Source organism: Hirundo rustica, chromosome 3 (assembly GCF_015227805.2).
Source record: "Hirundo rustica isolate bHirRus1 chromosome 3, bHirRus1.pri.v3, whole genome shotgun sequence".
Classification (NCBI taxonomy): domain Eukaryota; kingdom Metazoa; phylum Chordata; class Aves; order Passeriformes; family Hirundinidae; genus Hirundo; species Hirundo rustica.
The window spans coordinates 372,923-389,072 of NC_053452.1; the positions used below are offsets into that span (position 1 = coordinate 372,923).

At 57.3% G+C, this 16,150-nt stretch overlaps 3 protein-coding genes across 3 annotated transcripts; 2 read left to right on the forward strand and 1 right to left on the reverse strand.

The window, feature by feature from the left end:
• The first annotated feature begins 58 nt into the window (after positions 1–58).
• On the forward strand, positions 59–5,160 carry NPAS4 (neuronal PAS domain protein 4). Its single transcript, XM_040060620.2, has 8 exons — positions 59–2,365; positions 2,899–3,065; positions 3,162–3,298; positions 3,465–3,570; positions 3,709–3,955; positions 4,129–4,238; positions 4,659–4,794; positions 4,866–5,160. The coding sequence occupies exons 1-8, from the start codon at positions 2,265–2,267 to the stop codon at positions 5,158–5,160; spliced, it is 1,299 nt and encodes a 432-aa protein (XP_039916554.1). The 5' UTR covers positions 59–2,264.
• A 452-nt stretch (positions 5,161–5,612) lies between these two features.
• Positions 5,613–12,108, forward strand: RRP36 (ribosomal RNA processing 36). The gene is made up of 7 exons (XM_040060894.1): positions 5,613–5,784; positions 9,102–9,240; positions 9,827–9,893; positions 10,660–10,764; positions 10,887–10,961; positions 11,061–11,178; positions 11,412–12,108. The coding sequence occupies exons 1-7, from the start codon at positions 5,613–5,615 to the stop codon at positions 11,549–11,551; spliced, it is 816 nt and encodes a 271-aa protein (XP_039916828.1). The 3' UTR covers positions 11,552–12,108.
• Positions 12,109–13,305: 1,197 nt separating this feature from the next.
• On the reverse strand, positions 13,306–16,086 carry LOC120751304 (transmembrane protein 121-like). The gene is given in 3 exon segments (XM_040060890.2): positions 13,306–14,821; positions 16,005–16,033; positions 16,036–16,086. Coding segments are annotated over 3 exon segments (1,002 nt in total). The 5' UTR covers positions 16,075–16,086; the 3' UTR covers positions 13,306–13,887.
• Positions 16,087–16,150: the final 64 nt, after the last annotated feature.

Consider the following 16,150-nt stretch of genomic DNA (forward strand, 5'->3'; position numbering starts at 1 on the left):
GCAGAGCTGGCCACTGGGGCAAAAACTGTCTGGCCCCAGCAGCACAGCTGTGACCCCTCTCCTCACTGGTGGCTCTAGAGCTTCCTTCCCTTTGCCTGTGGAACTGCAGCTGTGCTGTCCGGTGTGCGGCCGCTTTCCAAGGGCCTGAATCGACTCTTACCACCAGCCATGGCCCTGGGGTTGATGTCAGGGTCAACCTGAACTGTTCCTGCGTTGCCTCAAGAGAGCAGGAACCTCTGTGCCTGCTCCTGCCGGCACCGACAGCTTCCTGGCACTGAGTGGCGGGCCCCAGCTCCAGGCTGAGCCCAGTGCGGGGGCCTGGGCCCAGCTGGACACTGCCCAGCTCCCACTGTAAAACAGCAGCTGGGGAAAGTTTTATAAATGGTGAGGCAGACACGGTTTCTGTGTGTCCTGGCAGATGAACTGGGGGAGAAAAGGCGCGAGAGGGGCGTGACTGAACCGGGTGCTTTTCCCTGAAGCCGTGGGCTACCAGTGGCTTGTGGCAGCAGCAGGCAGTGGCTGATGTGAGCCACAGCCCTGCCTGGGGTTGGGAAGGGAAGCTGGCCCCCCCCAGCAGCCCTGCCACGGGGTACCTGCCTTCTGCCCAGAGCTGTGCTGCCCTGCAGGAGGGCAGAAGGAAATGGTGTGTCTCCTGGGCTGTGCTGCCTCGGGTAGGTGGATCCTCTGGAGCTTCCCACTTCAGGGCTGGAGGGATGCCTGGAACAGCCTTCCTGGGTGGCACAGAGGGCTGTGCTCAAGCCCTTTCCTACCAACATGCGTGATGTGAAGAGGAGCTCCAGTGGCAGCTATGGTGGGGCTACCAAAAAAAAACCTAGGGAAGCATTCAGGATGTTTCCTGGGATGTAAAGTCACAGGACCAGCTGCGATGGTGACGGCTGCATGCCAGGAACCTGGGTGGCAGAGGCCCCAGGCTGTCTCCACTGCCCTGAGGGCTGGCACCAGCCAGGGTCAAGTGCTCATCCAGCAGCACAAGGTTGCAGAGGTGCCTGGGCTCCTCAGCCTGCAGGAGAGGCCAATGCAAGCACAGTGGAGCGGTCTGGAGGGGTGTGAGAGCAGTGAAAACCCCATGGCAAGAAAACAGAAGGTGCCACAATTGCAACAAGAGCTTGTTCTTCACACACTGGCAGCCCTGAGAGGTGATGAGCATCACTGGCCCGGAGGGAAACAGGGTGTGCTGTGGCAGCACATCTGCCTGAGGGGGAGCAGCCCAGCCTGGGCTCATCCTTTGTGATCCTTGGCACCTGCAAGAGGACTTAGGTGAACATCTACCCTGTGTGGTCCAGCAGCTCTAACTCCCTTCCTCTATCAGCTGCCTCAGCCACAGGCACTCTCTCAGGCTGTGAAATAAACGGTGGAGGTCTTTTTGCCGTGCACTGAAGCACCAAGCTTACTCTCCTTGCAGGGTGCCAGGCACTAGGAAATGCCCCCTGAGCACCCAGAGTCCCTATGCTGGGCTGAGCACAGAGACTCCTCAATTCTGTCCATGAATGGCTGGCACTGAGAGGAATCACAATCTCTGGGACATGGAGGAGAGACAACAGGCTCCAGAAAGGCTCAGCACCCCCTGCCAGCTGCCTCTAGGAGCGCAAACCGTTGCGGGGGAGAATTCTTCTGTGGGAAGAAAAGAACGGGCTCATCAGGGAGAGGGGTCACTGACAGCCCACTCGTCTTTCAGAGTTCTCTTGGGTTCAGGCGTGCTGTGGCTCTAACCTGCCTCTGCCAGGAGCCTGCTGCAGGCCTGGGCATGGGACGCTGCTCACCACCTTGGTCCAGGTGTCTCCAGTGTATTTTCTTGGCTGATCAGCTCCTCCCAGCACCAGCTCAGTCATCAGTGATGCTGGAGAGCAGCTCCTAGTCAGTCAGGCAGACGACACAGGATGTTCTGCAGGGCTGCCAGGAGCTGGGCAGATGCGTGTCCCACAGGGGATCCCTGCTGCCTGTGTCACTGCCCCCTCCTGAGCGGCAGGTTTACTTTAAAGACCCTGGCTTCCTTTTATTACTTCCCCTCTCAAATTACAGCTGGCTGCAAGGGCTATTTTTAGTAGCCTGCCTTCTAAAAATAGCCCCGATCTGTTTGGAGTTGCGTCACAAGAGGTAACTCTCGCCCTGAGCGGCTTGGCCTCTGCACCCCGGCAAGGGTACAAAAGGAGGCCAGGAGCAGCAGGGTCAGCAGGTTCAGCCGCAGCCGGAGGCGAAGGAGCAGCGGTTCCCTGCCAGCTTCAGGCCATCCCAGCCCCAGCAGCATGACCATCTTCTGCAGCCACTGCCACCGGCCGCTGCAAGCGGGCACCAGCTGCCTGCCCGCCGGGGCCAAGCAGGCGCCCGGCGCCTCGAGGCCGTTCAGGTGAGCTCCCTCCCTCCTCCTGCCCTTCCCCAGGGATGGGAAGGCCCCCCAGAACCCCGGGATGGCTGGTGCAGGGTCTGATGGCCCTTGGAGGAGCTGACACCAGCCTGGGACACTGGGACTGCCAGCCGGCGCATGGGGAGGAGGTGCAGGAATTTGGAGGGCAGAGGTATTTTAGGTGGTTTAGGAGGAAAGGCACGCTGTACTGGGCTGGGGTGCACATTCCGGCACTGGACGCAGTTTCCGTCCTTGTGGGCTTTGGTGGGGAGGGTGTGTCACGTAGGCTCTCCAAGGCAGAGGTCACTGTCCAGCCCGGTGCCCAGCAGGAGAGGCACCGGCCACAGCAGCAGCCTGTGCCCCTGCGTAGGCTCGAGCACTCTGCCTGTGCCCACAGGGTTTGCTCTCCCAGAGGCAGCAGCTGGCACAGGTGCTGAGCATCTCCACTCCGTACGCCGAGCTCGCAATTCTTCCCACAGTGACAGGCAGGGAATGCTGTCCCTTTCCCTCCCTGGACACGCTGGCTGGCTTTGCAGGTCAACCAAGAGTGCCTCCAAGGCTCGCCGGGACCAGATCAATGCGGAGCTGCAGGCGCTGCGCTCCCTGCTGCCCATCTCTGCACAGGAGAAGGAGCGGCTCTCCTACCTCCACACCATGGCCCTGGTGTGCCTCCGCCTGCGGGGGGCTCAGCTCTTCCCTCCAGGTACCCTCAGCACGGCTGCACTCCGCACTCGCTTGGCTCTGCGCGGGGCACTGCCCCTGCCTCATCCAAGAGCGCTTCGCCCTCCTTCCCCTGCAGGCTTGGCTCCTCCTGCGGGACCGGCCCTTGGCACAGAACTGCTCTCCCTGCTCCCGGGGTTCCTGCTTGTGCTCTCAGCAGACAGCAAGCTGGTCTACATCTCAGAGAACGTGGCTCAGGTCCTGGGCCTCTCCGTGGTAAGGCCTGCTCGCTGGGCACTTGCAGTCACTGTCCCCACACCCATCCTGGTGCCTTTACTGCACACACGGCATGCTTCCCCAGCGGATGCTGGGCTGTGCACCCACGATGCCAGCCAGGGCCCACTGAGACAGGCACAGTCTGAGGGCAGCCCCTCTTTGTCAGGTGGAGCTGCTCGCCCAGGGGGACACGGTCTTTGACATCCTGGACGGGCGAGTGGGAGAGGATGTGCACAAGAAGCTCCTCCTTGCCCGGGAGGAGCCTGGCAGGGGTAAGGGAGGCCTCGGATCCATCTCATGGATCTTGCCAGCCTGCTCTGGCCCTTGGCCGTGATTAGAGAGCCAGGGCCAGCCCTGCTGGGAGCCGGGAGCTCCTCCTGACCCGCTCTGTACGGTGTGTTTCCCCGCAGAAGTCACTTTTGTCAGCGAGATGCGCACGTCCAAGGCCTTCCGGCTGCAGCACGGGGGCAATCGGGTGGTGGCAGTGTGTGGGCGCTTTGTGGCCCTGCGCTGGCCACCCTCCCCCTCCACCACAGCCTTCCTGGCCCTCTGCACACCCGTTGTGCAGTCGCCCACAGACGGCGAAGCTGCTTCCCAGGATGACGTATTCCAGAGCATGCATCTCCTGGACATGACCTTTATTGATGTCACGGAGAGGTGAGGGGTGCCTGCCCGCACCACAGCCCCAGCTGTTCCTCTCAGGGGGCAAGAATAATTTCCCTTCACCAAACCTGCGTACGGGACGCAGGCTAGACACTGCACGAGCACTGAGACTCACAAACGCTGTGCTCTGCACAGCACTCAGTCCCCACTCCCCTTGTCTTCCCCAGTGTCACCTACCACCTAGGCTACCACAGGGAGGAGCTGGTCGGTCAGTCGTGGTACAGCCTCCTGCACCCTGAGGATGCTGACCTGGCAGCTGCCCAGCACAGGGCCCTGGGTGAGTGTCAGGCCCGGGAACGCGCGTGTTGTCCGCTGGCTCCACGGCCTGGTTATGCCTGAAACGCGGCTATCCAGGACAGCAGCGACAAAGCGAAGTCAGCCCTCTCTGTCGTGACTCCCTGCTCCAAGAAGGATGAGGCAGGGAAGTGCTTACGCACCCCATACGCTGCCTATAAGTAACTCCAAGCTGGGGGTGGGCACCCTGCTTTGCCAGGGTATACAGAAGAGGGACAAGCCCACTTTAGCCGCATCTCTTTGGGAGGGCAGGGCCGCTAAGGCCCTGACTGTGCTCTGTGCGGCCTCTGTGCCGCTGGGGCCAGACTAGCGACCGGCGGCAGAGCTCATCGGGGCAGCCTGCGGGCTATGCAGGCAGCCCGTGCCCTGCTGCTGCCTCACGGATCCCCTCCCCTCGCCGCAGCGCTGGGGGCCGGGGCCGGGCCTGCGGCGGGGACCGCCGTGCTGCGAGCGCTGCGCAAGGACCGCGCCTGCACCTGGCTGCGCGTGTGGGCGCGGAGGGACGGCGGCTGCATCACCTGCACCTGCCGCTGCCTCAGGTGAGCGGGGTCCCGGGGTGGGGCGGGGGCTGCATCACCCGCGGCTGTCCCTTACCCCGTGTCCGCCGCAGGGAGGAGGAGGCGGCCCACCTGCGCGCCCGGCAGCCCCGCGCCGCCGCCCCGCCCGCGGGCCGCGACCTGGGCCGGCTGGCCGAGCAGCTCCGCGCCCTGGCCGACAGCCTCTCGCCGCCCGCCGCCGCGCCCCGCCGCTGGCCCCGTCCCGAGGAAGCCGAGGACGACGCCTCTGTCTGCCTTGGGAACTCTCTGCTGCACCCTCCCCAGTTCCTCCGGTTTCCTTTCGAACAGAAGATAGGATGCGACATTCCCAGTGTGCTCTCACGCGTGTCGAGTCTGCAGAGATGCTGACATCCCTTGGTGTGCTGGCTGTACCCTTCCTAACGCAGGCCACTGTGTGTGACCACAGCTCCTTTCAGCCTGCTGGTCACTGCTCACAGCTGCAGCTGATCCAGCTGGAGGCCACGGCAAACCCTTTCATACACTTAATGCTCGTATTAGAAACTTTGTCTAGGCTGCGAAAAATGCGGCATCAGGACTATTCGGTCTAGCAGCGCAAAAAGATCTTGGACTTAAAACACTTAATACTTACTTGGATGCCGCCAGGGCCTTTATGTACGTGACCCATTCCTCAGAAAGGAACGATTTTTTGTAAAAACAAAACCAAAACAAAACACAAAAGCCCCGCAAAACAACCCCCCAAACTCCCTACAATAAACGCCGCTCCTCCACGTACCCGCCTCTTCCGGTTCCGCCGGTGCCGCGCGGGCCGTTCCGGGGGCGCGGGGCCGGGGCTCAGGGCGATGGGGCCGGGACGGGGCCGGGCCTGGGGACGGGGACGAGCCGCCGCCACGGAGAGCGAGGAAGAGGCGGCCGCGGAGCAGCCGCTCGGGAGGCTGGAGGTGGCGGAGGAGAGCTCTGGCTCCAGCGACGACAGCGACGACGGCGGGAGCGTGGCGGGGGCTGGCAGGAAAGGTGAGGGGAACGGTGAGGGGCCCGGCGGGAAAGGTGAGGGGAACGGTGAGGGGGCCCGGCGGGAAAGGTGAGGGGAACGGTGAGGGGACTTGGCCGGAAAGGTGAGGGGAACGGTGAGGGGGCCCGGCGGGAAAGGTGAGGGGAACGGTGAGGGGGCCTGGCGGGAAAGGTGAGGGGAACGGTGAGGGGGCCCGGCGGGAAAGGTGAAGGTGCCCGGCGGCCTCAGCCCGAGGCGCCGTCGGGGCGTCACGGGCGCTCGTTTGGTGGAAAGCAGCTGCCACATGTCTCGGTGCTCTCTCGCGTTCATCCTCTGCATCCCTCCCTCGCCTGCCCAGCTGAGCAGCTCGGGATAAGCAGCAGGGTTTGGCTGGAGCGGGGTGAGAGGTCCCTGAAACAAACACGTGTAGGGGGCTCTTCTCCTCAGTCTCCTTCGCAGCGCGTGGAATCACAGAACCATAAAACGGTTCGGGTCGGAAGGGACCTCAGAGATGAGCCGGTTCCTCCCGCCCTGCCCTGGGCAGGAACACACCCCGCACTGGGCCAGGTTGCCGTGGAGGATGTCACACATCTCGGGGACAATTGCTCTGTGCCACTGCAGACGAGCAGGAGCTCCAGAGGCACTCACAGGCCAGGAGAGTGGAAGAAGCAGGGGATGCGTGGCTGTGGGCACAGCCTGGGCTGAGAGTCAGGGGCTGGGGGTTCTCATCCACAGCAGCAAACACAGTTTGGTTTCCTCGTCTCAGAACGATCCAAGTGAGAATGAGAACCTTACAAAAAGTACAGCAAAAGCCCTTGGAGGGAATTGTGAGGGCGTGGATTTTGGTGTCAACTGCAGGGCACAACACAGCGTGTCGCATGTGTGAGGTAGTCACTGGTTGCCTTGTGAAAGGGTCTCCATGGTGTGTCTGTGTGGGACCCTGGGGGAGGCACATCTCTAGAGGTGAGATTCAGAGGCGGGCACGGTGCCTCACCATCTGTTGTAGGCATTTTGTTTTCCTCTGGTGATGAAACGGTGAGCAAAGCTCAGAGAGAGGATCACTGACTGACAGGCACTCTTTCCTTCCCACAGCTGGATGGGAATGGGAACGGCAGTTTTGCTTTTGCCATCTGTCAGGGCGCTCTGTGATCTTGTTTCTGGAGCAGAAGGAGTTATATTAGACTCCAGCACTGATTTAATCTCAGCAGGGAACGACTGGGCAGATATCAGGTATTTCATTAGGCCATCTGTTCTTGCATCCTGGACACTCTGATGTGCTCTGCAGGTTGTGTAGCTCCCTGCAGGTTCAGCTGAGGAAGGCATAAGGTGTCCGTGTGTCACGGGAGTCTGTGGGAGGAGAGGAAACACGAGCAGGCTGTGCTAGAGAGCAGGAAATGGGCCTGTTGTCAGCAAGTAACAGTAGCTTATCAAGAGGTGCAAAAAGAAGGAAACAACCCACAAAATAATGGATGAAGGGAAAATATGGCAGGAGGAAAAATTAAATGGACTACAGAGACAGCAGAGAACAGGTAAGTTATATTCTAGTGGGGGAAAAAAAGGAATTAAAAAAAAAAAAGGGGAAATTAGGTCCTTAAGAAAGAATGCAAGGAACAAGGAAAATAAGTTAATCCTGCCTTTTTAACCAGAACCTTTTCACACACACGGTTGCCAAATCTGCTGCCCAGCAGTGAATGCCTGCTGGGGCCATTCACTTCTGCCCCAGAACAGGCTTCTTTTCTTATAGTGATGTTTTTATCACTGTGAGTGGTTAACTTATTCTCCTACAAATAGGCATCAGGATGTGTTTCGTGGACTGATACTAGCATGTGGAAATCATTTTCCCCATTAGGCTTCAGGTAGTCAGGTTTGGTCTCCTGTACCAGTATTGAAATACTTTTTATCAGTGGAAACTGTGCATGCCTTTGCTTTGTTTGATTTATACCAAATCTCCTTTTGGCATCATTTTATATGGTGTCTTTATGTCATTTTCATTGAAGTCTTTGCTATTTTAACAGTATTGTTTTGGAATTGCAGCCAAATGAAATATTGGAGTGCAAGTGATGGTGCCTTGTCTTACCAAGTGCTGAGAGTACCTTCCACATCATTATTCCTTTCTTTTGATGCTTTCTTTGTCCTTTCGACTGTTCCTTGTTCAGAGTTCAGATAAGGGGAGGGTGTTTAGGGGAAGCAGTGCAATGAAATCATGCTGCATTCACATTTCCTTTGTCCCGTGTGCAGCAGACTGGATAGTCACTGTTCCTGTATCCCACCTCAGAGCACTAATGAGTGCCATCAGAGCAGAAATCCTGAGCATTCAGAACAAGTAAAGTGAAAACATTTATTGAGGCAGCTTTTGGCTGTGCCCATTATGTTTTCTGGATGATGAGAGTAGTATCTGAAAGTCTTGGTTATTGCCAGGATGAGAGTGCTTGGGATGAGTCCATGCTCTGAGCCAATGTGAGTGACCTCATGTCGCTTTCTGAATTTGGCAAAGCACACACAAACCTTGTTCATGGGGCAGTGTTTCGTGTTTGTGTGGGAAGGGTTTGGGAGTGAGGGGGCTACAGGAGCAGCTTGGGGGGCACCTGACATCCAGCCAAGGTACCACAGTCTGTGGTTGTCCCTGCTGGGCCACAGCTGGGGTGTTTTGTGTTGCAGAGGCTCAGAATGGCCGTGTGGCTGTCACTGCTCAGAGGAGCTGAGCAGGCAAACACCACCTAAGTCAGTTTGCCAAGGCCTTCCCTTCCACAAGGGACACAGTGCAAACCCCTCCTTGCCTTGCACCAGACTGGAATGAGCATATCCAAGGGCTGACTGAAGAAATGCTTTCAGCTGTTGGTTCTGAACAGCTAGAGGTATAAATCTAGAATAAAGAATAATATGATAAGAAAGATGATAATATTTTTGCATTCTGGTTATAAGAGGCATTAGAGGATACTGACATTAAGGGATATTAAAGAAACATTAAAGTGGGAAAGTCAGGACTAAGAGGTGACCCCTCAGAATTGGCAGTGCCCAGTGTAGAGCTTGTACTGCTCTTTGTACCAGGTAAAAACTTTGTACTGGTCTCACTCTCTGTTGAGTGGAGAGAGAAGCAAAGCCACTCTGGGGAGAGAGGGAGGCTGCTCTGTTCTAGTGGTAAAGACTGAAGTGATCAGTGGGAGAGGAATCAAAGGCTCAGAGATGCAGGGGTTTCTTTCTGCCGTGCAGTCGTACACGGATGGCACCACTACGCTTGTGCCACTGTCTCAAGCTCTGAGACATCCCTCTGGGTGGAGTCTGGGGGAAGAAGTGCCTTGAGAAGCTGCTCAGTTCAGGTGTGCCCTCTGCTCTCTTCCAGATCAATCTGACATGTCTTTTGAGGAACTCCTGCGGGTGCAGAGTGATGCAAGGACAAGAGTGAGCAAGAAAGTGCCTGGTGGGAAGAAAACTGCAAAGCCTACCAAAGCCACACTGAAGCAGCAACAAGGCAAAAAGGGGTAAAGAGGCTCTTTTGTGACCAGAAAAATGTGTATGTGTGCTCTCTGCATTCCAGAAATTACACTGTGAGCTCCTCACAGCAGTAGTGTTGCCTTGGAGCTGGCATAGATCTCCTTTAATGTACTGGGCAATAATGCTTGTCAGTTTAGTGTTTCATTTGGGGATGGTCTGGTGCTGTTTTCAGAGCTCTTAGTATCCTGTCCTCTTCACATCCCCAGCAGCCACCTGTCACTTGACAATTAAATTGGCACTTAATCCCTTTACAGCCCCTACATTAAGGCACTTGTAACCCTTGGCACGGTGTGCTTCTCAAGCTCTATGATAGTGTCCACTGTGACCTGAAATAGTTGCCCTGCTGGTTACTAAACCCCTTCCAGCTTATCAGTAGCTTCTGCCTGGCTCTCACTGGCTGGAGTCACAGTCACAGACAATTGTTCTGGAATTCCATTCATCCTTCTGCTGCTGTCTCATCTGTGGCTTGTCCGTGTTCATTTGCCTTTTTACCCTCTCTACAGCATATTAGCTTGGGCCTCATCCTGATGTCTGATGTCTGCTCCTCTTTAAAAAGATTTCTCTTGTTTCCAGGCCGCTGGAGATGTCTGCCAAGAGGCCTGTACCTTTCCTGCGGCAAGTCGTCCCTGTGAGGAAGAAGGTGGGAGCTGCCCCTCCCCAGTCCATGGCTTCCCTTAGCACTGCTGCCAGGGACACACATGGGAATGGAGCTACTGCAGATGGCACAGGCTGCTTCTGGAGGACAGGGCTGGACCACTGGGGAGTGCAGGCAGTGGCAGTGTTTTCCTGGGGAGAACAGCGGGTGGCTTGGAGCAGCCGCAGGTTAACTTGAGAGTTTGTGACCCAGATGTTTCTAGAAGGTGCAGTGAGTGCCACCAAACCATGGTCATTGTTCAGTACTAATCCCAGAAGTTCAGATGTCCATCTTCTTCCCAATCTGAATGTAACTTTTGATTTATCATTGCTGGATCATTGGAAGATGGTAATTTCCACAGTTGGAGAACCTCTTTTTGTCCCTCCCTTTTTGCATGACTGGACCCAGTTAATCTGTGAAAAGCTAGATAGGTCTGAGTTCCCAAATCCGTCACCTTGACAACACTCAGCCAGCTCTTGGCCTGGGAGTTGGAGGTGTTTGACAGCAGCACTCCTGCTGCTATCCCTGGCTATTCCTGGGTGGCAGACTCACATATGTAGATGTCTGTTGCATGGTAAACTCCATGCAGGCGTGACTTTGGGGATGCCACCTTGACCATCCGGCTCAATCTTTGCCAACTGAACCTATTTCAGTGATGGGAACATAACATTGCTGGGGAAAAAAATCTGGCTGATCTGTGAAGGGAGAGTAAGCAGGCTGTTAACAGGGTAACACTGGCTACAGCCCTTGCCTTTGCCTTCCCTGCTGGCAGGTCCAGAGAGACCCTCGATTTGATGACCTGTCTGGAGAGTATAAGCCTGAAATATTTCTGAAGACGTACAGCTTCCTGGACAGCATCAAGAAGCAGGAGAAGGAGGTGATGCTCTGTGCCTGTCCTTGCCTGGAAGAACCTTGCTCGGCAGGGGCTACTTCTTCGAAGGCTTTTCACAGTGGAGGTGACAGGCAGGCAGTCATGCAGTTTTCTGCTCTCTTCTTCAGATGGTTCAGAAGCAGCTGAAGAAATGCCGGAACACGGAACAGAAGGAGAAACTTCAGCGGCTCCTGAACCGTATGGTGAGTTCAGTGCAGCGTCTCCTCTGTGAGGCCCTGGCACAGAGGACGTGTGGCCTGAGGTCTGCCTCGACGCTGACACGGGCCGTCCTTTTTGTACAGACACAGCAGGAACAGGCACAGAAAAAACAGCAGAAGCTGAGAGAGAGGGAGCTGTCTTTGAAAAGACAACAGAGGGAATTGGCCAAGCAGGGGAAGAAACCCTTCTTCCTAAAGAAATGTAAGTACTCGGTGTGAGCACGCTGCAGGAAGATGCGGAGGGAATACTGCTGGCAGGAATTCAAGCAGTGGAAGCAAAGTGTCCATACTGTTCCACAGAGCTGTGGGGGGATTGTTCTACTCAAGGGACAAGCTAAGCCTGGGCCAGGGAGGGAGAGAGAGAGGTGAGGAGGAGCTGCTCTGTAGAGACCTTCTGGGCTTCAGTTTAGAACTTGACTTCCCTCTCCTCTACAGCTGAGAAGCGGAAATTGGAACTAGCTGAGAAGTACGGAGAGCTGAAGAGGAGTGGAAAGCTGGAGAGCTTCCTGAGCAAGAAGAGGAAGAGGAATGCCATCAAAGACAAGCGCCATCTGCCCTCACAGAAGAACTTGTGACTGTTGGACAGTCATGCTGTTGTCTGCACTGGCTCATCTTGTCTTGGCCAGGCCTGGAGAATGGTTATCCCTCTTCCCAGGATCTGCCTTCCACTGTACAGTGATGCAGCAGAGCAGGGGCTGGACTGAAGGAAGTAATGGGTTTTTGTAGCTGAAGTATCTTCTGTGCTTGTGGTTTAGATCACGCCTGGGTGGTGACAAGTGTGTCGTGCAGATGCTGCTGGTGATGACAGCTGTCTGCCCAGGCACCTGCTCATTTCTAACTCCAGCAGGGAAAGCCTGGGTCCTGTCCTGCACTGCTGGCTCTACTCCAGGTTCTTCCAGACTTCCACTGAGGCAGAAAAGGATGTGGGACAATGCCTGATCAGAGCAGCAGCCCTGACTTCAGGTTGCTCAGGGCTGCTTTGGTGGGATCTGGTGATGTCTAAGGACAGATGCCTTCACCTCTCTTGGCCTCTGCTCTACTGCTTCATGTTCTCAGGATGGAACTTTTTGTTCCCTCATCCAGGAAATCTGCCTGGTGTTAGTCCATAATCACTGTTTTGTTCTCAGTGAAATGCCTGGCTCTGTTGTCTCAGCAGCTTTGTCACAGGTCTGAGGGATGGGTGGGAAAGGGGTGCTGTAAGGTCTCCCCAAAGACTTCCCAAGGGTGAAGGAATCCTGTTTCCTCAGCCTTTCCTAGCAGTGCTCCAGCCTCTGACAGCTTTCACATACTCAGCTGGAGTCAGCCCAGAGAATCAACAGTTATCTTTTGGTGGCCCGGTGGATCAGTGTCTGGATGGTCTCACAGGAGATGAGTCAAGGTGAGAGGATCACTCCACGGGGGCTGCTCCTGGTGATACAGATCTAGGTGTGGCTGGCCTTCCCCATACACGGGGCATGCTGTGACTGCCCAGGTACTGCTGCTTAGGGTCTCCTTCAGAGCAGCTTGGTTTCTCAGGGTCATCTCCACAGGGTTATTAGTGCTTCCAGGAAACTGATCCTGTATGAAAAAGCACCTGTTTACCTTTATTCCCACTGTCAGTGCTGTTAAGAGTCAAAAGTGTTTGACCTTAGGGGAGTCAGTGCCTCTCTCCAATATCCCACCATTCCTCTTGTTCCTCCCTGTTCCATTTGTCCCTGTCTGCCATGGCTGTGCTGACAAGGAGATGACCCCAGTGTGACAGGTCAGGGTGTGCTGGGACAGTGCCTGGGCACAGCTGTGCTCTGTGGGTGGCTGCAGGTGTTTGGGGCCTGGGGACAGGCCTTTCTGGGAGCAAAACACGGAGCAAGGAGCAGGTCAGCTGGCCTGAGGGTGTTGCTGAACCACCTGCCTCCACTGTACTTCCTGTGGGTGATGCAAGTTCTGCCCTGGTGAGAGGGCTTGGTGGAACTGGGGGAAGGCAGTAGAGGTGGCATGGGCAATTTGGACAGGCCTACACCGCTGTCCCTCCAGGCAGAGCGTGGGGACTGGCTGTGGGTGTCCCGGGCATGACTGGTCCCAGTTGATGTTGTTGGCTGCAGTTGTGGCACACAGGCAGGGGTGACAACGCTGCCACGCTCACCCTGCCAGTGACAGCATGGGAGCCCACCAGAGGCTCACAGCACCCGTGGGCCAGGAGGAATGGCTCCAGTGGCCTGGGCTGCTCTCCCCAGCCCTGGGTGGTCACCTCTCCACATTCTGCAGCTGAACTGACACCCAGTCACACAAGGCCCCCACAGGAGTGGGGGGATCTGCCCACTGGCAGCAACACAGACACGAAAAGGCTGCAGGGCTCAAGTGTTTTATTGCAAAGAGGGAGATACAAAAAAAGGACAGTCACCCCTTTTTGGGTCCCCCCAGGCCTGCAGCTGGCTGAGAGGGGTGACGGCAGGGGGAGGCCAGGCCTTGCTCCCCCTGCGTGGGGCCCTCGGCTCACAGGGTGGGGAGCAGGCTGCTGCCAAGGACCACACTGGAGCCGGGGCCAACCACGACAGAAAAGCGGGTGACCCGCTGCGTCCCCGCGTGGCACCCTGGCTGGCCAGAGAGCAGAGCCGCACAGGGAGCACTGGTGGGGAGCCTGGCACAGGGTGGGGCTGCCTGGCCTCGCACACACACGGCTCACGGCGGGCGGCCCCGACCCCTCCCCTGCTGCGCCGTTTCTCCAGGTGCGGTGCTGAGGTTCCGAACTGCTCTGCAGCCTTACGGAGGCTGCTGCAGGGCCTCGCCGTGCGCCCCTCGGGCCCCCAGCAGTTTCGCCCAGGGAAGGAGGGAGCAGGGTCGTCGCCCTCTGTCCGGGCAGGAGCTCCGCGGCCTGCCCCGGGTTCGTAGGTGCGGCCAGGCACGGGGACGCCCTGGCACGGCGGCTGCTGGCTCGTCACGTGTTGTCCTGGGCCAGCTCCTCGGGGCAGGCGGGTCGGTCCCGGGCCTTGCGCAGCCCCGCGGGCGGCGGGGCCGGGGCGCCGTGCTGCGGGTCCGGCCCCAGGGGGCTGTGGCGCTGGTGCCGCTGGTACTGCACGAACATGCAGACCTTCATCCCAATGGCCAGCATGTTCTTGCCCATGAAGATGCTGGAGACCCGGGCATCCCTGAAGAAGACCATGTTGCTGCCTCGGATGAAGATGGTGGCGATGTTGACGGTGAGCATGCTCAGCATGGGGTACAGCATCATCCGGTGCGGCACGATGCCGATCCCCTGCATGCTGATCTCGCACAGGGACACGCACGGCAGCACCAGGAGCAAGATGTAGCAGTAGAAGAACATGATGCCCTCGGCCCAGAGCGGCAGCCCTTTCTTCTGAGGCTCCCACAGGTTGGCCTGGATGTCCAGCACATCCAGCATGTCCACAATGACCCAGAAAAGGCGGTTGCGGAGATCTTCCTTCTTCTTGAATGTTCTGACGTACTCCATGTGCTCTGTGGCCACCAACAACACGTAGAGAGCTGGGATGCAGATGGAGAGCAGCAAGGTCAGCGCTTTGCGGGCTATGAGATCCAAGCTTTTCCGGTCAGCTTTATAATTCTGGTATACAAAGTAGACTTTGATCTCCAGAACGAAGACATACAGGAACCAGAGGATCATGGCATATCCTCGCTTAGCTGTCTTTACCTCGGCCCCAACCCAGATAGCCACGTAGCGGAGAACCAGCAGGAAGCATATGTCACCCACCGCCACCATGACACAGATGCCCAGCTTCCTGGAGCCCTGGCTCTGCTCCACCAGGTAGGCATCCATGAGGACGAGGCTGGTCATGATGAGCACGGTGGAGAGGCAGACGTGGGGCTTGCTGACAGGTGGTGGGGGGACCATCCTGCACAGAGGAACAGGCAGGGTCATCAGGTTGCTGAGATTTCCTATCCCCACCCTTGGGCCCCCTTCTGCCACTCCAAACAGCTGTGCATGGCTGAAAGAAGGGAGGGATCCATTCATAGATTTCTCCCATCCTATGTGCCTGGCTTGTTCCAAACCTGCAGATTTCTAGCCAAAGAGCTCCTGATGCCAACCAGGCCATCCTGGTGGCATGTGCTGGCTGAAACCCAGCTCCTAGGAGGCACATGGTGGGGCAAGCTGGACACTTGGGACAATTCAGGCACTTGGGATCCCACTGCTTCTCTGGTAGCTCATCCTACTGACTACCCTCTGTCACCATGCCTTGTTTTCCATGGGATTCCCAGGCAGCGGTACTGCTTATATTTTCCCCCCACAAGGCATGTTAAGACTTACGTGTTTAAGTCAAGCAGGCCCTTAAGGGTTATGATCCAGGACCCTCCTTTTAGTCTCTTTATTTTCATGCACAGCACAAGATGAAGCCTGGCTTTTTTTAACCTGGCTGTCTTGTGGGGTGGGATGGAAAAAATTGGCCCGATATTCCGTTTGCTTCAGGTTCACAACACCCAACTTGCCTAGAGCTATTTGGCAATGCCTACCCTGCCCCAGCACCATAAACTGAAAGCAAGGAAAAGCAGCATGAGCCCACAGCTCCAGGACACAAGGAGCTCTGCAGCAGGCCCTGAATTTCTGTGGGATGCTCAGCTTTCGTGGGCTGGGGCAGAGCAAAGCACTGTCCCCAAAAGCACCCTGATTGTCTTGTGCAGCACCAGGGCTGTCAGACTCCCTCCCCCTGACCAAGCACAGCTGCAGGCAGCTGCCTTCAGAGGGAAGGAGGGAGGACAGAGCCGGAGCCTCACCAGGCACAAGTTGGCAGCTGCTCTGGAGGGGAGCCAGCCCCCCGGATGAAATGGAGGATGGAACTGGGCTGATGACTGTGTGGCACAGTGCTGCACGAGGGCTGCCCACGCAGAGCCCGCCTCTGCCACGCCTGGGCTGTGCAGGGGCCCCGGGACACCATCCTGCTCATCCGGGGGACAGCGTGTAGGTGACGCTTGACCCAAACGCTTGGGAGCAGGACGGAGGCCGCACGGTTAATGGTCGCCCCTGCACGTGGATGCTCCTGGTGCTGAAACTGACGGCACAGGGCCCTGGGCACAAGCTACCTGAACTCCTGCTTTTTGGCCGAGGGAGCAGGCGTCCGGCGCAGTGGTGCATCCCTGGGCCCAGCAGCATCCTGGCGCGTTGCGGGAGGCAGCGAAGCCTGAACCTGTCAGACACAGGTGCCTCTCAGGGGGAGGGAGCGGAGGCC